General features: G+C 36.3%; 1 protein-coding gene across 1 annotated transcript in view; it reads left to right on the forward strand.

The window, feature by feature from the left end:
- LOC139141317 (polycystin-1-like) overlaps positions 1-17,505 on the forward strand; it is a 35,739-nt gene that overhangs the window by 3,730 nt on the left and 14,504 nt on the right. Inside the window, exons 3-12 of the mRNA XM_070710945.1 lie at positions 1,758-1,844; positions 6,831-8,112; positions 8,572-8,709; positions 9,217-9,326; positions 11,544-11,788; positions 12,193-12,337; positions 12,860-13,413; positions 14,384-14,748; positions 15,444-15,671; positions 16,094-16,213. Coding sequence (XP_070567046.1) covers positions 1,758-1,844; positions 6,831-8,112; positions 8,572-8,709; positions 9,217-9,326; positions 11,544-11,788; positions 12,193-12,337; positions 12,860-13,413; positions 14,384-14,748; positions 15,444-15,671; positions 16,094-16,213 — 3,274 coding nt within the window. The remainder of the gene's footprint in view (positions 1-1,757; positions 1,845-6,830; positions 8,113-8,571; positions 8,710-9,216; positions 9,327-11,543; positions 11,789-12,192; positions 12,338-12,859; positions 13,414-14,383; positions 14,749-15,443; positions 15,672-16,093; positions 16,214-17,505) is intronic.

The following is a 17,505-nucleotide window of genomic DNA, read 5'->3' on the forward strand; positions in this document are numbered from 1 at the left end:
ATAGCTTGGCCAAAACCTATCGTTATCAATGGTATGTGGACCTGTTTAAGCCAAAAGTGGGGGTGAACAGGTGGAGGAAGTAAGAATCAATAATTTAAGGTACAGACCTGATCAATACTTAATACTTGTGAAAGCCCTACAGTGTTCATCAGAAATGTTTATGAAAATATTACATTGGATGGGTTATGCATTTAATAAGGATTGATATTTATTCTCCAAATGAAGAAAATTTCAAAATTTGAATTATCATTGGGAAAGCGTGAGTAATAACTTTATCTTTGGATGACAAAGTACTGGTAAGTTTAATTGCCAGCTTTTGGAGACAAGACTTCTTGATAGGAGAACTGTGTTTCAAAACAAAGTCTCAAAGTTTGTTCATTTGGTGATCTTTTTGTGATATTTTGGCTTCTGCATTTGGAGTTATTGAGTATCCTGTCATTCCTGCCAAAATATTCCAAGGTACAAAAGTATTTACGACAGGAAAATTTTACATCTGTGTGCTTGTTTGGATGTTCTGATGTACACTCATAAACTGTTCAGTTTGCCCTACATGTTCTTCACTTTATTCCCAAATTTTTCAGAAAGTCTATTCTTTACTATTGGCCAGGAATCTCTGCAAATCGTTGTCTTTGACGGGATCATGCGATATAAGTATTTGGCAAATTAGACACCCATTCCTTTCTAAGTAATTGATGGGCTAACTACTTTGACTAAATTGGGTTTGTAAATCTTTAGGCAGTGGTCTTCTTAGCAGTAACTTAGAGTTACGAAAGCATTAATGGATCTCTATATACCACTGCAAAATAAATGTCATAGTGTCATAGGCCTGGCCTTCGCTGTGATCAGATGCCCTCTAATTTTGCATGGCTGGTGGGCCGGTACATCTGATATCCCTACCAATTTCCACTGACATCATTACTCTCCAAAGATAAACCCAACACGACCAGTGCAGTTTATGGTGAGAAAAAAAGCTGGAACTAACCATGCAGAAATCTTGGCTCAAAACAAGAGCCCAGAGGCATTGTATGTGGATCTTTGAAAGAAACAAGAGTTCAGCTTTTTGTTGTCTGTCTTCAGACAGGGTCAATTGCAGAGTTTGTAAAACAGATCAAAATATTTTTCTTTTTCTGCACATTTGTGGTGAAGTTTTTGTCAGTTGTGATAAAAAGATAGGATATCATGTTCCCTAGTCGAGGTCATTCAAAACTCTGTCGGTCCAAACTTCAAAACATGGGTCATTTATCATTTCACTGTTATATCACACAGTTTGACACAAAGTGAAATGAAAGAAGAAAAACAAAAAAGTTAACAAGAAGTGACGGAAAAACTAATTATGCCGGCTTTGTTTGAAATTTTACTTTTGCGCAGTTTTTCTTGAATTACTGAAAATGCTGATTCAGCATTTATAGCTTGTTTGAGAAATTGCCATTTGTGATACGGGTTTCATTGTAAGTCAAGTATAAAGATGTTGTTTCATGTTTCTGATAAGACACTCATTGTGTCATTGAAATCATCATTTTCTCTCAGGATTCCATTTTTTAAAAAACATATTTTTGCAACCTAATGTTCAATCCAGTAAACGGTAAAGAGAATTTCTGTTTTATGTGGTTGTTTGTTACCAGGGGAAAGTTTGTAATTTTATATTAGTTCATTTAGTATATGGATATACTGATCAATAAATATAGAAATAGAGGCTGTATGGTGTGTAACCCATTGCATGTATAATGTTGATATTTCTTCTACTTTTGTTATTCCAGGCGCATACATTTTCGGAGATGGGCTTATTCAGCGTGTGGGTAGAAGTATCAAATAGTCTTGGAAGCATAGAGGGGATGATGTATGTGGTAGGTATCGTAGCCCCTTGTTTTTATTAGATATCAAGTTGTTAGATTTAATGAGATATATTATTTTACAACTTGGTAAGAATAACAAGTGATTTAAAAATACCCTCTTACAAACATATTACAACTATCTTACTGCTCAGAGTCAAAGCTGACGTGTCTTGATATTTCTATCAATAATACCAACCTTTTACCAAGCTCAGGTTTAATGCAACCTTTGGCAATATTTCTGTTGTAAGTACTTCCCTCCAACATGGTTTGATGTTGTAGGAGATTTCCATGCCATATTATGAGAGTCAGTTTATTTGAACACTGCAAACTGTTGAAATAGTGCAGTTGTTCATGATTTGCTAAAAATATTATGCTGATTATGATAATAAGAATCATCTACCTGCTTGTTGTAAGTATTTTCCAGTGAGTCACAACCTTACTGTGTTTGAAATAATTTAGTCACCATGTAACTAGCTGAATGATGTCATTCAAACTGTATCTTGTGCCTGAAAGAGTTTATCACCAGATGTGTAGATTTATTCGAAGATTTACCCCTCACCAATGTGGTTTGGCCCAAACCCTTTGTAATCAATGGTAATTGTGGACCTATTGATATGGAATTCGGGGGGTGATCAGGTCACGTTGTGAAATTTGTTACATCTTTTAGGAAAGAGGATGATGAATGGTCAGTAATTCCATTGCGAGTTTGAAATACTAAACAGATTCGAAAAAGAGTTTGAATGCAAAGAATTCCAAGATAGCACAATAGGTATGGATGTAACATGTTGTAAGAAATGAAGAAATATCTCGATGTTTGTGGATTCCGAAGAACTTTCTTTAAATTTCCATAATCCAGTACTTTTGAGACTGTCATCTCAAGTTATAATGAGTTGACTTGAAAAGAGCCAACTTCTGCTACCACCATTTAGCGTGTACGTCTTGCCCTTCCAATGCTATAAAAATGGAAAAGTTCTTACAGAAGCCTTGTCTGCATGACCCAAAGATGACCTCACTAGGGAACCATAAAAGTGTTACTGGTTCTGTTGATTTGTTGTCTGGATTATATGCGGTTAAAATTTCAGACAAGTTTTCAGGGTCCACTGGGGGGAAGAAAGCTGTCTCCATTGGGAAATGTGGCATCTGAGTGACAAACCAGATGTGAATACATTTATTAATCAATGACGTTATGTTATGTGTCATGGTATTTTCATATGACGTCCCAGAGGGTGTAGAGTTACGGGAAATTTCATTCATGCATACATACAGATCTCTTTTATAGGTCTGGCACAGTTCTGAAACAACTCAGTAGATCATTCAGTCTATATGTATTTTATGTTTGTCGGCAGATAAAGAAATAAGAAGCGGGCATAATCATGTTTAATGGAATCATCAAGCACCATTACAAGCAAGTGTGCTTATAGTGAAGGCATTTTTCTGTTCAGATTTTCATTGGCACTTTTATTGCTTAACTGCTTAAGCTGTATCTGTGAAAGGGCTTTCACTCTGCACCATTACATGAAAGTACAAAGGGTACAACACAAGTTTCCAGTTGATAAAATTCCAAAGCAAGGTCAATGATGAAAATTTTCCTTCAGACTGGGAAGTGTAAATTTGTTATTTCATTTAGTTTTCGCAAAGGAAGGACTCCCTGAAAATGTTCACAGTTTTCATGAAAACCCTTAAAACAAAATGCAGAGCTTAAATTGAACAAAGGAAAATTCACATAATGGATTAGATAAACTAAACCATTCTTAATTTTCTTATTATCAAATGCAAAATTTACAAAATTGATTCACCCATTATCAGTTCATTTTGTTAGGCTGGCACACAGAATTGGTTCACTGTATTTTTAGCTGGGTGTTTGTTGAATTTGACCGCTCCAGCTCAGTTTGCCATTGAGCAAAATGTCAAAATAATAATCACATTCTTGGGAGCAGGTTGACTTTCAGATGTCAGTGTGAATAGTTGTGAACAATTCACCGCAGGAAACCAACCGATTAGGGGACATGATTTGCATAATGTTTCAAATGATTTTCTTGAGCTTTATAATGTACTGTACCACCTGCACTGTAAGGAAATGAATTCATGCTTGTAAAACCCAAATCTCATGTTACAAACATAATTTAGGATTATCAAAATGTCCTTGCGTATCTGTTTATAAGTTATAATGCATTTCCATTTTATCTCGCAATGTGATTAATATCTGGATCATATTTTCCGAATGACTTTGTCATCCCCTTGTTTGACAAATTGAACATCCTGACGGAATGTCAGTTGGAATAAACTAAATTGAATTGAAGTGGTACTTAAGATTTCAGATACTTTGATAACGCTTGTACCAACATAGATGGATAATATTCACTGTACAAGGGTTAAAACTCCCGGAGTCAGAGACAGAAAACCTAATAGCTTCTCAGACAGCTGTGACAAAGCTTGCAAGATGATGCGGTTGATGTTCGAATGATTGTCAGCAAATTAGCAATACAGTAGTGTGCCTTATCATTCACTTGTAAATTTGAAGAGAATACCAGATTTGGTTGTTTCAGTGATATCGTTCCATCTTCATCGGATATCACAGATCTTCTTTCATTTTATACTGCGGTCTTATTCCAAATTTCTGCAATTGATGAATGGTGCTTGCAAATTGATAATACCAACTTTGTAATCTCTGCAAAGTTGAAAATTGATAGTAAGTGTGGGACTTCAACCTTTTCACTTTTCCAGATTGGTTTTGAACTTTGGTTTTTGCAAACAGTTCCCCCTCCAGCAATCAGTTTTAGGTTGCTTGCTTATACATTCAAAAATTGAAGATCCTCATATCAACTGTAGTCGAAGGATTTTAAATTCTTCGAGACCTTGTGGAAATGATGGATTGTGCCAACTGGTCTTTTTTAAGAGGCACAATGAAATAAAAGTGATGTCCTTTTATTGCTTGTTAAAAAGACCTGTTGCTGTTCAGGCAATGAATTCAGTGTACATGTAAATAAAACCCGTTTTAAGTCTTTTAATACAATTCATTCAACATTGTGTGTATACAAGTAAGGAATCCAGTCTCCAGAAAGTCCGAAGATGTTTATGTTTACAAAGACATGTTTGTGATCAGTATGAGGTATCAACAATTGGCTGAGTACAGGGGGTGGAAAAACGGAACACATTGTTTGATGACAGAAGAGCCCTCTGTGTTCCTACTTGACTCTGACGCTCCTAAATTCATGTGTTTACATACACATGCTATGTCATTGGCATGCTACATGTAAGTCATCAAGTATGAAAATACAGTCTTTGAAGTACCCGTAGATGACAAAGGAACAGGCAGGGTGCAAACTAATGGCAGTAGAATTATCCACAGATGTCAAAAAGTTAACACTTTGAGCGCCAAAGTCAATTTTTTGTCGCCCATAAAAAGTATACCCCAGTCAATTTTTTTCAGATTTTTGCCAAAATGTTGATAAAACAATGTAGCCGATGAAATGTGATGTCCACTTGGTCCAAAATTATCAAAAAACTACAGAAAATTTCATAAAAATTGGTGAAATATTGTACTAAAGTTTTCGTGGAAAAAATTACAGCACCCAACGGGTTAAATGAAGTATGACAATTATGAAAGTTGTAGTAATGAATGTAGTATTATCATGGTGTTTATCAGTTTACTCAATTAGTGGTTAAGGCTGCATGCACTTATATTTGTACTCTCAAATGTTTACAATAATTTGCTAGTATGCAGCCTTGTATGGACTATTTCTTAAGATCATTTGTTATCTTACATACACACTCAACCCAGGGATCCTCTGTGTATACTATCATCACCAAAAAAAACAAGATCCTTCACAGCGGGGAGGAAGATGTGGCAGTATCTTTTAGCTGAAGCTAGCAAATGTTGAACATATTATATTCCTTTTTTTTTGGAAGTCCAGTAAAAAGTCCAAACATGGTTTATGGTACCTGATGTGGTAATTCCCGTTATAAATTTTAATTGTCTTTGTATAAGCTCTGTCTAATGACATACCAAGCACCAAGGCACACTCATACAGGATATGGTTGAAAAAATCAAAGAAATTTGTCACAATAACATTATGCACATGCAATTTGCAGATACTAAACCCACTTTACAATGCAAAATAACAATAATACTTTATATAGTACCCAATTGTTCCAAGAAGTGTTTGATTTTAATTTTGATGAAAAATTTGTTCACAAATTATGCAAACAAACAGTTGTACTTAGTAGCTTCAGTAACTGGCTATACATAACAGAAAATAAGTCTTGTAGAATAAGAATTCAAGAATGTACTCTTAACTTTTTTGCCGATTCAAGTCAACTCGATATCAAAGACCAAGAAAATAATTTGCCTTTGAATAGAATTCCAGAGGCATAAATCAGTATTGTACTGTGTGTAATAAAATTTTATAAATAGGACATTCAGCAGTTGAAGAATTTTGTAATTCATGCTAAATCTCATAAAAGTTTGTTTAACAGGTGTTGTATTCTACCATTGAAAGGTTTTTAGTGTTGGAGATGTGTCTGTGGCAAGTCTCCTTTTCATAGCATTATACCTGTTTCAACCCATAAAATCTACATAAAAAATTTAAATTGGCTAAGTTGTATAGAATTTAAAAAAGGGAAATAACATGTTTTGAAGTTGATTTTGAAAAGGGCAAGATAGTTAATACCTAGATGATTGTGTACCGGTCTGAACTACTTCTGCAGTTTGTACTCCGTAGAATGCAACATATTCTACCTGAACTGACCTGTGAGGGCGCTCTTTCCTACAAACATGATTCAGTTAGTTGACAGTTGACCAATTTTTAATGCCATTTTTACATACAATGTGAGATGCAATGCACATAAAAATTCTACTTTGATAAAGAATGATTAAAAAAGATTAATAACGAAACAATGTTCCTAAATGAAATTTGCATAAATGAATACTAATACACCTCACATCTTGCACTAGGTGAATTTTTATGTTTGATGATATTTTACTCCTTTTTTTCACAGATTGTTGTTGACAAGACTGTATCTAACGTCTCTCTGAGCTTGGTGGATGGTGAATCTTACTTCAACAAGTTATATTATGACACTGTCAGCTTTGTTGTCACCATGGTGACAGCTCACCGCAAAGACACCACCATGTATGTGGATTTTGGTGACGGTCTGCAATATGAGCACATTTTAGATGGATCCAACATGGACATGACCTTTGACCCATCCCATCTGCAAGTAGTTTCAAATTATGGCATTGGTTGTAATTTGAATCTCATGTTCGACCATGTCTTTTTAGAGTCTGGATATTTCAATGTGACAGTTACAGTACAAAGTGATCATGATGACACAGAACACACTCATTTACCTCAGCCAATTTTTGTCCAAGACTCCATCGAACAACCACTGATTATCTGTGACCCTGTGCAAGACATAAATAAACCAGCTAACTTTACGGTCGATGTCTTCTCCGACACTGAACATATGCTTTACAAATGGCAAATCACGGGAGTAACCGTGAATGTATCAGATTCAGTTGAACTGACACAAGATATCTTGACATACACCTTTTTGATACCTGATCTGTACACTATCAGTGTCAATGTTTCAAATCTTGTTAGTTATGCAATCACTGATTACGAGGTTGTAGTAGAAGAAGGCATTGATGGGTTTCTGGTCCACATTGATGGCCCTGAAGTAGTCATGACAGGTGATCATGTATCGGTGATTGCATCACTGGAACGTGGTACGGATGTCCATTTTGTTTGGGATTTCGGTAGCTACGAATTCAACCCACCTGAAACAGAAACTTTACATGCTGATGGTTTCGCAGCCATGGAAAGAGCAAATTACACTTATTCTTCAAGTGGACGATATGATTTAGTTGTGACAGTCCAAAACTATGTCAGCACTCGACAGGAAATTGTAGAGGAACATTTCATTGTGCAGGACCCTGTTGAAGGACTGCTGCTGCGAGGTGGAGAGGCCACAAAACTAGGCAATTCTACAGAAATCATTGTCTCTGTTTCTGAAGGAACTGATGTCATGTACGACATAGACATTGGAAATGGACGCATGTCAGCGCAGGGATTCTTAAACAGTGACAGCTTGTACACAGTCAGGTACATTTTCAATACTTCAGGTGTACACAGTGTCACAGTGTATGCATACAATAACATTTCTGTAGAATCAAGTACGATTAACGTCCTGGTGCAAGAGGATATTGGGACAGTTTCCATAGATATTCCAGGAGAATTGGTACCATATGAAGAGACTGTTCTTGTTGCCATAGTGGATGGTAAGTTGATTGACCAGATTAAAGTTTTTGAGCCATACACTCAATATACCAAACTATGACAATAGTAGATCTATAGTCAGAAAAATTGCATTTTTGCCAAAGTAAATCAATCTTTCAAATTTCCAAGTAATGTTTGGTCTCATCAATTCGCTTATGAAAGTGTCAGAACTTTGCTGTGCATTCGAATCATTTGTGCATTCATTTGAAGTAACTCTGAACAATCACATTTCATATTTCTGTGATGCAATATACGTAGAAATTTATACACTTGCTCAGATTACAAGCAAGTCAATGTTTTTTTTGTCCGACAAGGAAAGAAATTTTTCTTTTGGAATATAATATTTGATTACGGACAAAGTGCACATGACACCATCCTGAGCAAAGTATACTCAAAATATGCTTTGTGCTCAATGAATCTTGCAAACTTTGTAACATTTTTTCATTGTCATGTTTATACAGGTGAAATTCCAACGCGTACTGATCTTATGTACACGTGGACATTTGGAGACGAGACAGTCAGAACCCCTCTACCAGTTGTTGGCCAAAACTTCTCAAGTGACAGTACTCATCACGTCACTCTCACAGTCAATAATTTTGGTGAGTTTATTTATCTTCAAAAAGTAATAAATAAATACGTGACTCTTAGACCTAATATTTCACTGGGATGTTTGTGTAATTTTCGATCTTTCATTTGAGACTGGTATCATACTGGTAAACTTGTATGCATTTTCTAGTTCAAGTGACATTCTGTAACAATAGATCTCAAAATGTAAAGGCTATGGGAGTACCCTGTCCTTTTTGTACAAGTTACCAGAGCCACTAAATATTTGGAGATGGCACCATACATTATTATTGATACTGTGCAGTTGTAACTTACACCACTAAGCCTTGGGTTTTGAAAAACTTACATAGAGTATGACATATTGCTAGCTAGTGGGTGGTGGGCAATAGAGCCATGAAACGCGTGTGAAAGTAAGAACTCTGACAATCAGGAATGAATTACTGTTAGCCATGCTTAATTATAGTCTGCGCTATCTCCTAAAGCCGAAGTGTGATAAGTTCATGCCATGTGTCAAGTACTAATGACCACCCATTATCCTCTAGTTGCCAGGGAAACAAGAGATGTTGACGTCACGGCAACTTTGGCCCCTAACCTTTACCTTACAAGTGCGGCAACCTCAAAAGTGGGTCAGTCAACAGTGTTTACGTTGAAGGTGAGTTATGGCTTTACTCTTGCTGTGGTGGCCGTGTGTTCTCTGACCCTGCTCACACCAAGAGTGCCAAGATCTTTGGTTTATAACTGTCAATAAATAAAGATTGAAGAAAAACAATGAGTACACATCAAATGAATTACAAGACTTGGTTTCTCTCCTAAAGTCGTCAAACACTTTGTAAGTATGAGACCGCACCCTGTGTCTAAATCACTAGCCTGTATCACTCTCAATGATATATCATAGACATTGGTGTCGTTAGCGTGTGAAGAGTTTGCTCAATCAAATTCCTATAACATACCATCTTCATCAAATTTGGACTGAACTCTCACACGGGAAACTGTTCACAAGGTACAGTCCTCTTGTTCAGTGACTTTAAATGTTTTGTTTGTGTACATGTGAAGTCTTTCTATCTATTCTTACTCAGAACAACTGCAAAAGCCAAATCATGACGCCAGCTAAACAAGATTTACAGGAATTATGTTGTCGTGTAGTTTGCCCTTAGATACAGAGAAAGCATGATGTGTTTAGCATGGCAGTACAAACTGTATAGATGGCTATGATGCATTATCACAGCTAGTGTAATATGTACCTAGATTTCAGAAATCCAAAGTTATCATTATGGTCCATATGCCAGAAAAACGATAAGATATAAGCAGTTCAGATGAAATTGGTTCACCGCTTCATGGTCAGATACTTTTAACATAAGCCGGAATATTCCATCTTGTGTGAAAGGTGCATTTTGCAAAAGGTTACATGCTGTTTGCAACTCATTGATTGGCTAAAAGTTTTAATCTGATAATTGCATACTTTTGTACCTGTTTGTTGATTGGCTAATATTTTGAAGCTGAACATTCATATCCTTGATTGCAATAATCTCCTAGCTTAACTCTTGTGCGAATTGCACTGTAGTGTCCAACACTCAACAGGCCATAAATGTCAGCGGTTTGACTGACAATGAGAGTGTGTGTGGCAACTTGTAAATCACTTTCCAAGAGTACTCAACCATTTTATCGTGACTTACTGTACATCACGTAAACCAAATTACAAGCACAGTGTAAATTACTTCAGACAGAAATCAGAATTCTGCACACACCCAACATTGCCTCACCTCACAGAATAGCCGTAGACATTCCACACAATTTTTCCCCACCTCAATACAAGAGCCGATGTGTTTTGGAAGGGCAGCATGCCATTGACCCTGTCACTATGCTATTTCACAGCTGCAGCTCTTGGTCATAAATTTCAATTTTTCAGAGAAGACCGAAACTTGGAAACTATCGTAGCCTTGTCATAGAGCGTGCCGATAATATACAACCTCAATGAAACATCTTGGCTTATTTATAAAACAGTCTTAGCATTTGAAAATTTACTACAAGTGAAACTTTTGTATTTATTTATAAAACAATCATAAAATTTGTTGTTGTGTGTGTCTGAGATGTGTTAAATACATAATTCAACATCATTGAGTGGGAGCCTGTGTGACCAGATTTTGCACTATGAGGAGCTTTTGAAGCTTCATCACGTTCAGGAAACTTGCAACAGAAATTTTGATGCCTTTTCAAAAATTGTTTAATTACTGGTCACCAAATGTAAAGATTTACAGAAGAGACTACATTATAATTTGAATTACCTGACATCTTTTCTTGTGAAGATTGATGTGAACATTGGTATAACACTGAGGCTAACTCAATGTCACATGTAAAAATAAATGTGTTGAGTTTTATATCTTTCTTAAGACAGGCTAGTACTGGTAGTACTTTTTTATTGATGAATACCAAGATATTTGGCTTCAAAATCATGTCCCCAAATCATGGAAACTTGAAACTAGCCCAACGACTTCATTTGGATAGAAACCAATTGTAGATACAGTCCTCTCACTTTTCACTTTCAATCAAACAGTCCATCAAATTTTTGCTTTAGATATTCAACAATATAGTAATTTGTTGGCAGTGTTAAACTTGCATGCCGGGTGAATGGCAGCGTTGCAAACTTTTTTCCCCTGACTTTGATCTTTCTCTCAGCTAATACACTTATAAAATTTGCAAATACCAATTATGCAGATGTGATAGATTTAATATTGTAATGTTGAGCAATCAGTTTTGTGATTTGAAAAAATCAGATGGTTTGTTCTAAAATGTTGATTAAGATCACTGACGATTCTTCCAATTTCAAAGACGATGCGATGATTGACAATATGATATTTCTTCATCTCTGTAGATGTCAGAAGCTAAAACAGTCAACATTAGTATTGCATACGGGGATGGAAACACTGACAGCATGGCTAGCAGCTCAACAGTCACCGAGTATTCATGGACCTACAAATACTCAACCACAGGTGTCTATGAAGTCAGCCTCAATGTAACAGATGGCATAGACACCACACAGCTCAACACAGTGGTAAGCAAGCAGGAAGTGATCACAGACCTGGAGCTGACTGGACCCACCAATGTGAAATTTTATAGGTAAGTGATCAGTCCAAATGGACAAGATACCACCAGTTTTGATTTCATCATGTGTGCAGCATGGTCATTAGCTCTCTTCAGGTGTAAAACTAAGAGTGATGAATACAAAAGAAACACACCATTTCAACTCACAGAGACTATACCTAAGGGACATGTTGCTTAGTTCTACAGGTTTCTAATCACTATCAATGATAAGAACTGCTGTTTAGTGTTTGCACGATCATACTGGACCACAAACACAGGGTCAGTATAATAAAGAGCATCCGCTCTGTTACCGTGTAGAAATGACTCACTGCAGTGCTTATACTAGTAAAAGCACACATAGAAAGTACACACAGATCGATAATGCAGCCTATTATTTTGAAATTAATTTCAATTTTGCCAAAATTCTCATGAATTTTCAGGCCTTTCAAAGTACTAAGCTGGCTTGCTACTACAAACAATGGAACAGCAGTTATGTATGACTGGACAATTGATCCACTCTATGTCGATACAGATGCATACCGTGTTCAAGTATCTTCTAACACATGGACAGCCACATACAAAAGGGTAAGTTGGCCTTCCTGTGTATATGACATTCATAGACCTTCATAGCTGTGTTCATGATCCAACTTTCCAAGGAGGAGATGGTTTCATTTAGAAGTACAGGTTGTAAAGCCAGCTTTTAACTTTTTCTGTGTTTTTATTTTCTTACCCTTATTTTGTGAATTTTGTCACTTATTTTACCCTTGCTGTCATTTTTGTTTTTACTTTGTACTGTATTCAGTTTTATCTTTCTGTATAGTTGTTTTTAGGGTGCCTAGAAATGGATCTCTTGTCTGCTGGTTTAAAGAAATGAATGAATAAATAAAATAAATAAATAAGTAAATAAATGAATAATAAATAAAAGGTCTTTGCTATATACTGCTCATCAGTAAATCTTAATATACTCAGAAAGTTTCTGGAAATATTATGTGTTTTATCAGCAGTCTTGAAAAGCATTGCGATGGCATCACTGTACTTTTGAGTTTATTTCCTTTAAGTACATCAAATGAAAAGGCTGATATATTTTTTCTTACTTAACACATACAGAGAACCAATGCTTTCAGCACTCCGGGAGTTTACAATGTATCTGTGACTGTGTCCAATGCTCTTAGTGAAAAGTCTGCCTGGATGGTTACCGTCCTCCAAGATCCAATCGTGAATGTCAACGTTTCTTTGGACAGTGTACTCCATGGTGACCAAACAGTTTACAATGTCAGTGTCCAGGGAGGCAAGCATTTCATCATTGATTTAGATTTTGGTGATGGAGAGGTGGTGTCATTATCAACTGAGACTGATAATCTAACTGAAACTGCAGATTACAGCCAAGCTGTGCCCAGATACTCATACCTTATTCCCAAACTGTACAGCAATATTGGACAGTTTCTCTGCAATGTCAGTGTTACAAACCAGGTGTCTGAGGGTACCAAGTCTGTGGTTGCCAGTGTAGAGGAACCCATCACCGGATTGACCTTGGAAGCGGACAAGCTAAGTGTCTTTGAAAGATTTGAAATCCTGGAGATGGTGGCTGAAATTGCCTCTGGCACAGATGTTGTGTTTTCATGGAACTTCAATGATGATGCTGGCCAGACAGATGTACAGACGTAAGTGTATTACGGTATTTTATTTCTTAAGTAAAATAATCACATCATACCCATCCATAATCCAACAACACTGGGTCAAAATTCATAATACATGGTCAATTGTTATAAACACAGGCACATAACAGCACAGAACAGAGGTATATACACACAACAAAGTCAAATTCTTGAAAGAAAGATATATGGACCTCTTGCAAAGACCAAGAAGTGGTGTCAGGTGTTTTGAAAATAGTGAGCGCATCCTGCCCCACGTTTGGCACCTACCATATATCAATCTCTAAGGCAAATAGGTAGTGGTCACTGACTAAGGATCAATGTCACTGCTTTGTCAATCAGACTATTGATATTCATGGGAGTTTAAAGAAGTCATGAAATGCTGCATGTGAACTTCAGCAGAACATCAGGACAACCTCTGACCTCTGTTTGATGTAGAATTTGTTGATTCAATGAAAATGTCATCATAAAAGTAATAAGCCATTGAAGTACATTGTAACTGAAAGGCTGTCCATACATATTCAATGTGCCCATCTATCCAGTTTTATATTTTATCTTTAAATTTCTGTGACATCCAGATCATTGAAGTTCAGAGATGATATGATAATGATTAAAAGGTAACAGTTGTCAAGTCTACACATATATTCGTTTTAGTTTACAAACTATGTACTCTTTCAACAACCTTGATTTAAGCAAGTCAAAAGAGCAGCAAAGTGTAAATGTATTATTGTATAATATGTAAAAATATTTCCTGTAACTGACTCTCCTCTCTTAAGTTAATTTGTGCAATTCATTTTTGTTACTTTTAACCCGAGTCGGCCCCCTTGGAGCAAAGTGCATATGATTGCTGCCTTTTGAAAGAAGAATTTGGGATAGGCTTTAAGTTGCCACAGAATGTTTCTTCAATCAAGCTTCACTCTTTGTTGCAGTCTCATAAAGTTGTCAGTGTCTTACAAGTCTTTCTCTTTGGACCCAACAGCTTAGGTAACACAAGCACTGCGTATCATCAATTCTCTGCTGCTGGTGCATACAATGTGTCAGTCAGTGTTCAGAATCCACTGTATACAGAACCCATCACCCTGTATTATCCGCACAGCTTCACTGTTCAAGAATTTATATCACAGCTTGACGTGTACCCGTTGAGCAACATGTACTTTGCCACTCTGGAGTTGACAGAATCTGGAAATTACTCCACAGAGCAAATTATTTTTGATGTCTTTGCGTATGGTTCACCAGTAACTTTTGAGATTGACTATGGAGATGACTCACCTGTTCAAGTTCTTGAGGGGGAGGTCACTGACTATGGAGAGGCATATGTCTCGGGAACACATGTGTATACCAAAGGTAAGGGGCATTGTATGACTATAAATGAAAGGTATATGTATCGTGTATTTATTTTTACTGGTTATTTGAATGCTGGAAACGTAGTCCACAACTCACGTCTCTCTGTTGGCATAACGAGGAAGTGCATGGCCTTTCCAACTTGTGAAATTTAATAACGTAGAATTTATCATTGTGTGCATTCTCATATTCTTCAATGAGTAGAATTTTTGAATGAGCTTTGAATTCCAACTACTTATTCCATTGATTTTGCCGTGTGACATCTAATAGAAAGTACCATGAATTTCTTTTACTTTCTTTCCTATAATTAAAAAAAAAACTGTTCAGTTAGTGTAGAATGCACCCCGGGGACAGACATTTGGACTCTCAAACTTTTACAATTCTGTTCTGATATACCACAGCTCTTGGTGAAAGAAAACTTTTCACCGGCTTAGTTTTTCGAAATTCGAAAATCTTTATTTTTCTCCATAGAGTTAACACAGGGATGGCAGCCATTTTGAATTTCTAACATCGGTAAATCTTGGTAATTTGTTTCTCTAGTACCAAAATTTGCATGGTGACCCCCTATTTTTATTCTTGATTTTGAAAGAGAATGATTGAAAGATTTCTTGAGGAAAGTTAGAGCAAAAGTTTAAATCTTTCACTTTCGAGGTGGATACTACCGTAATGCCATATCCTATTTTAAATTTTACTTGCAGTTGGCAACTACACAATCTGTGTCACAGCCGGCAACCTTCTGGGCAATGAAACATACTGCTTGGCTTCATTGTTCTATGTGCAAATCCCACCAAATGAACTGACTACAGACAAGTCTCACTATGTGACTGTCTTTGGGAATGATACAACTATTGTGGCTCATTTGCATTCTGGAACAAATGTGCAGTTTAACTGGTCCATGGGAGACCAAACTGAGTACTTGGATGCAGGTAAGAATTTTTTGTAGGTCAACCTAGAAAGTCAGCTTATTTTTAGAGTTGCTCAAGTAAATTTTGAAGATTAATGCCAGCAACTGTAATATTTTAATCATTTTGAACTGATGAATAGGATGATTGTTATACGAGTCTAATTGACATGGTAAGAGGCACAACATCACTAGTGTTGTTGGTTGTTTTTGTATATGGTAATCATGATGCTGCTGCTGCTGCTGCTGATGATGATGATGATGATGATGATGATGATGATGGTGATGATAGTGATGATGATGATGATGATGATGATGGTGATGATAGTTACGGTAGTGCTGATGATGATGATGATGATGATGATGATGATGATGATGATGATGATGATCACAATTATAAACATGGGGCTCATTACTGATAAATAATTTAATTAATATTGATTTCAGGATCAAGGGTAACTCACAGATATCTTGCTCCTGGAAACTATAAAGTGACTATCAAAGCTACCAACATTGTGCACCAGGTTTCCATTGATGTTTATGTGTCTGTACAAAATCCAGTGCAGGGTAAGTGTGTTCAGCAATACCGTTGGAATGTTGATATTGTACAATCAATTCTGCAAGAAGTCCTGAAATCTTGAGTCACCAAGCTTTGGGTACAAGCTTAAAGTCCACTGTTTTTAAACATGGCATTTAAACAGAACTATCTAACTGCATGGGAAATTTGAATAAATTGTTAACCCTTTGAGTGCTGTAATTTTTCCCATCAAAGTTTTAGTGAAACATTTTACCAAATTTTTTGAATTTTTGTGTAATTTTTAGCTCATATTTGGTTTTATATATAAATACCAAAAAGAGCTTATATGATGAGTCTGAGTGGCGTCTGTATGTCTGTATATTTGTGGGTATGTATGTGCGGATGTATGTCCGTCACACACAAAGGCTCCCATACCGCCAAAGCTACTGTCTCAGTATTTGGTGTACAGGTAGATGTAGAGGTTGAGATGTGAATTTGTTCAAATGAACACATCAGTGTCAAAAATGTGCAAATGAGGTAAGAAAAAGGGAAATACTGCAAGTGTGCAGGAGTGGTGGCAGTGAACTGAATCAGCCCACACATCTGAATAAGAGGATTTTGACCTTTAACCTATTTGTATGCAGGGTACCTATTATGTTTGGGAGTGGTAGCAGTAACTGAAATAGCTAATTGGTCATTTCCTGTCATTGTTTATGAACTGTGACATATTAACAGATCTGCTGAAACCATGGATGTCTATTTTTGTACATCCATGGTAGAAAGATTCTCTGCTATGCATGTTGCTAAAGTTGACCTTCAGTACCTAAAGTTTCAGACCTTATTTACTTTTGTCATTCTTAATTTTCTGGTTTAAATATTTCTTGTTGTTTTTCTGGTTGTACTGTGCAGAAATTGTCATAACATCAACATATAATTTTCCTGCACTGAACAGATAAAAATAACACTTATTGTTGATCTTTGGTATGTACCAATTCTGATCAAATTTGAGCGACACCGTATAATTGCGGTATTTTTTTGATAATTTTTGATCAAATGGAAATCACATTTCCTTTGCTACAGTTTTTTAGCAAAATATTGACAAAAGTCTTAATAAATTTGACCGAGGTTTATTCTGTAAAGGCGACAAAAATTGACTTTGGTGCTCAAAGGGTTAATGTACACTGTGTACTACCGGTAGTTGTGCAGGACATGCCAAATGGGAGACATATGAAGTACAAAAATGTTAACAACATCTCTTTTAGACAGTTCTTGTCATGACATATTATGAATAAATCTTGGGCTTTATTAAAATCAGTTTTGTTTAACATTTGTAGTACCTTTA

The sequence above is a fragment of the Ptychodera flava genome, chromosome 9 (genome assembly GCF_041260155.1).
Source record: "Ptychodera flava strain L36383 chromosome 9, AS_Pfla_20210202, whole genome shotgun sequence".
NCBI lineage: Eukaryota > Metazoa > Hemichordata > Enteropneusta > Ptychoderidae > Ptychodera > Ptychodera flava.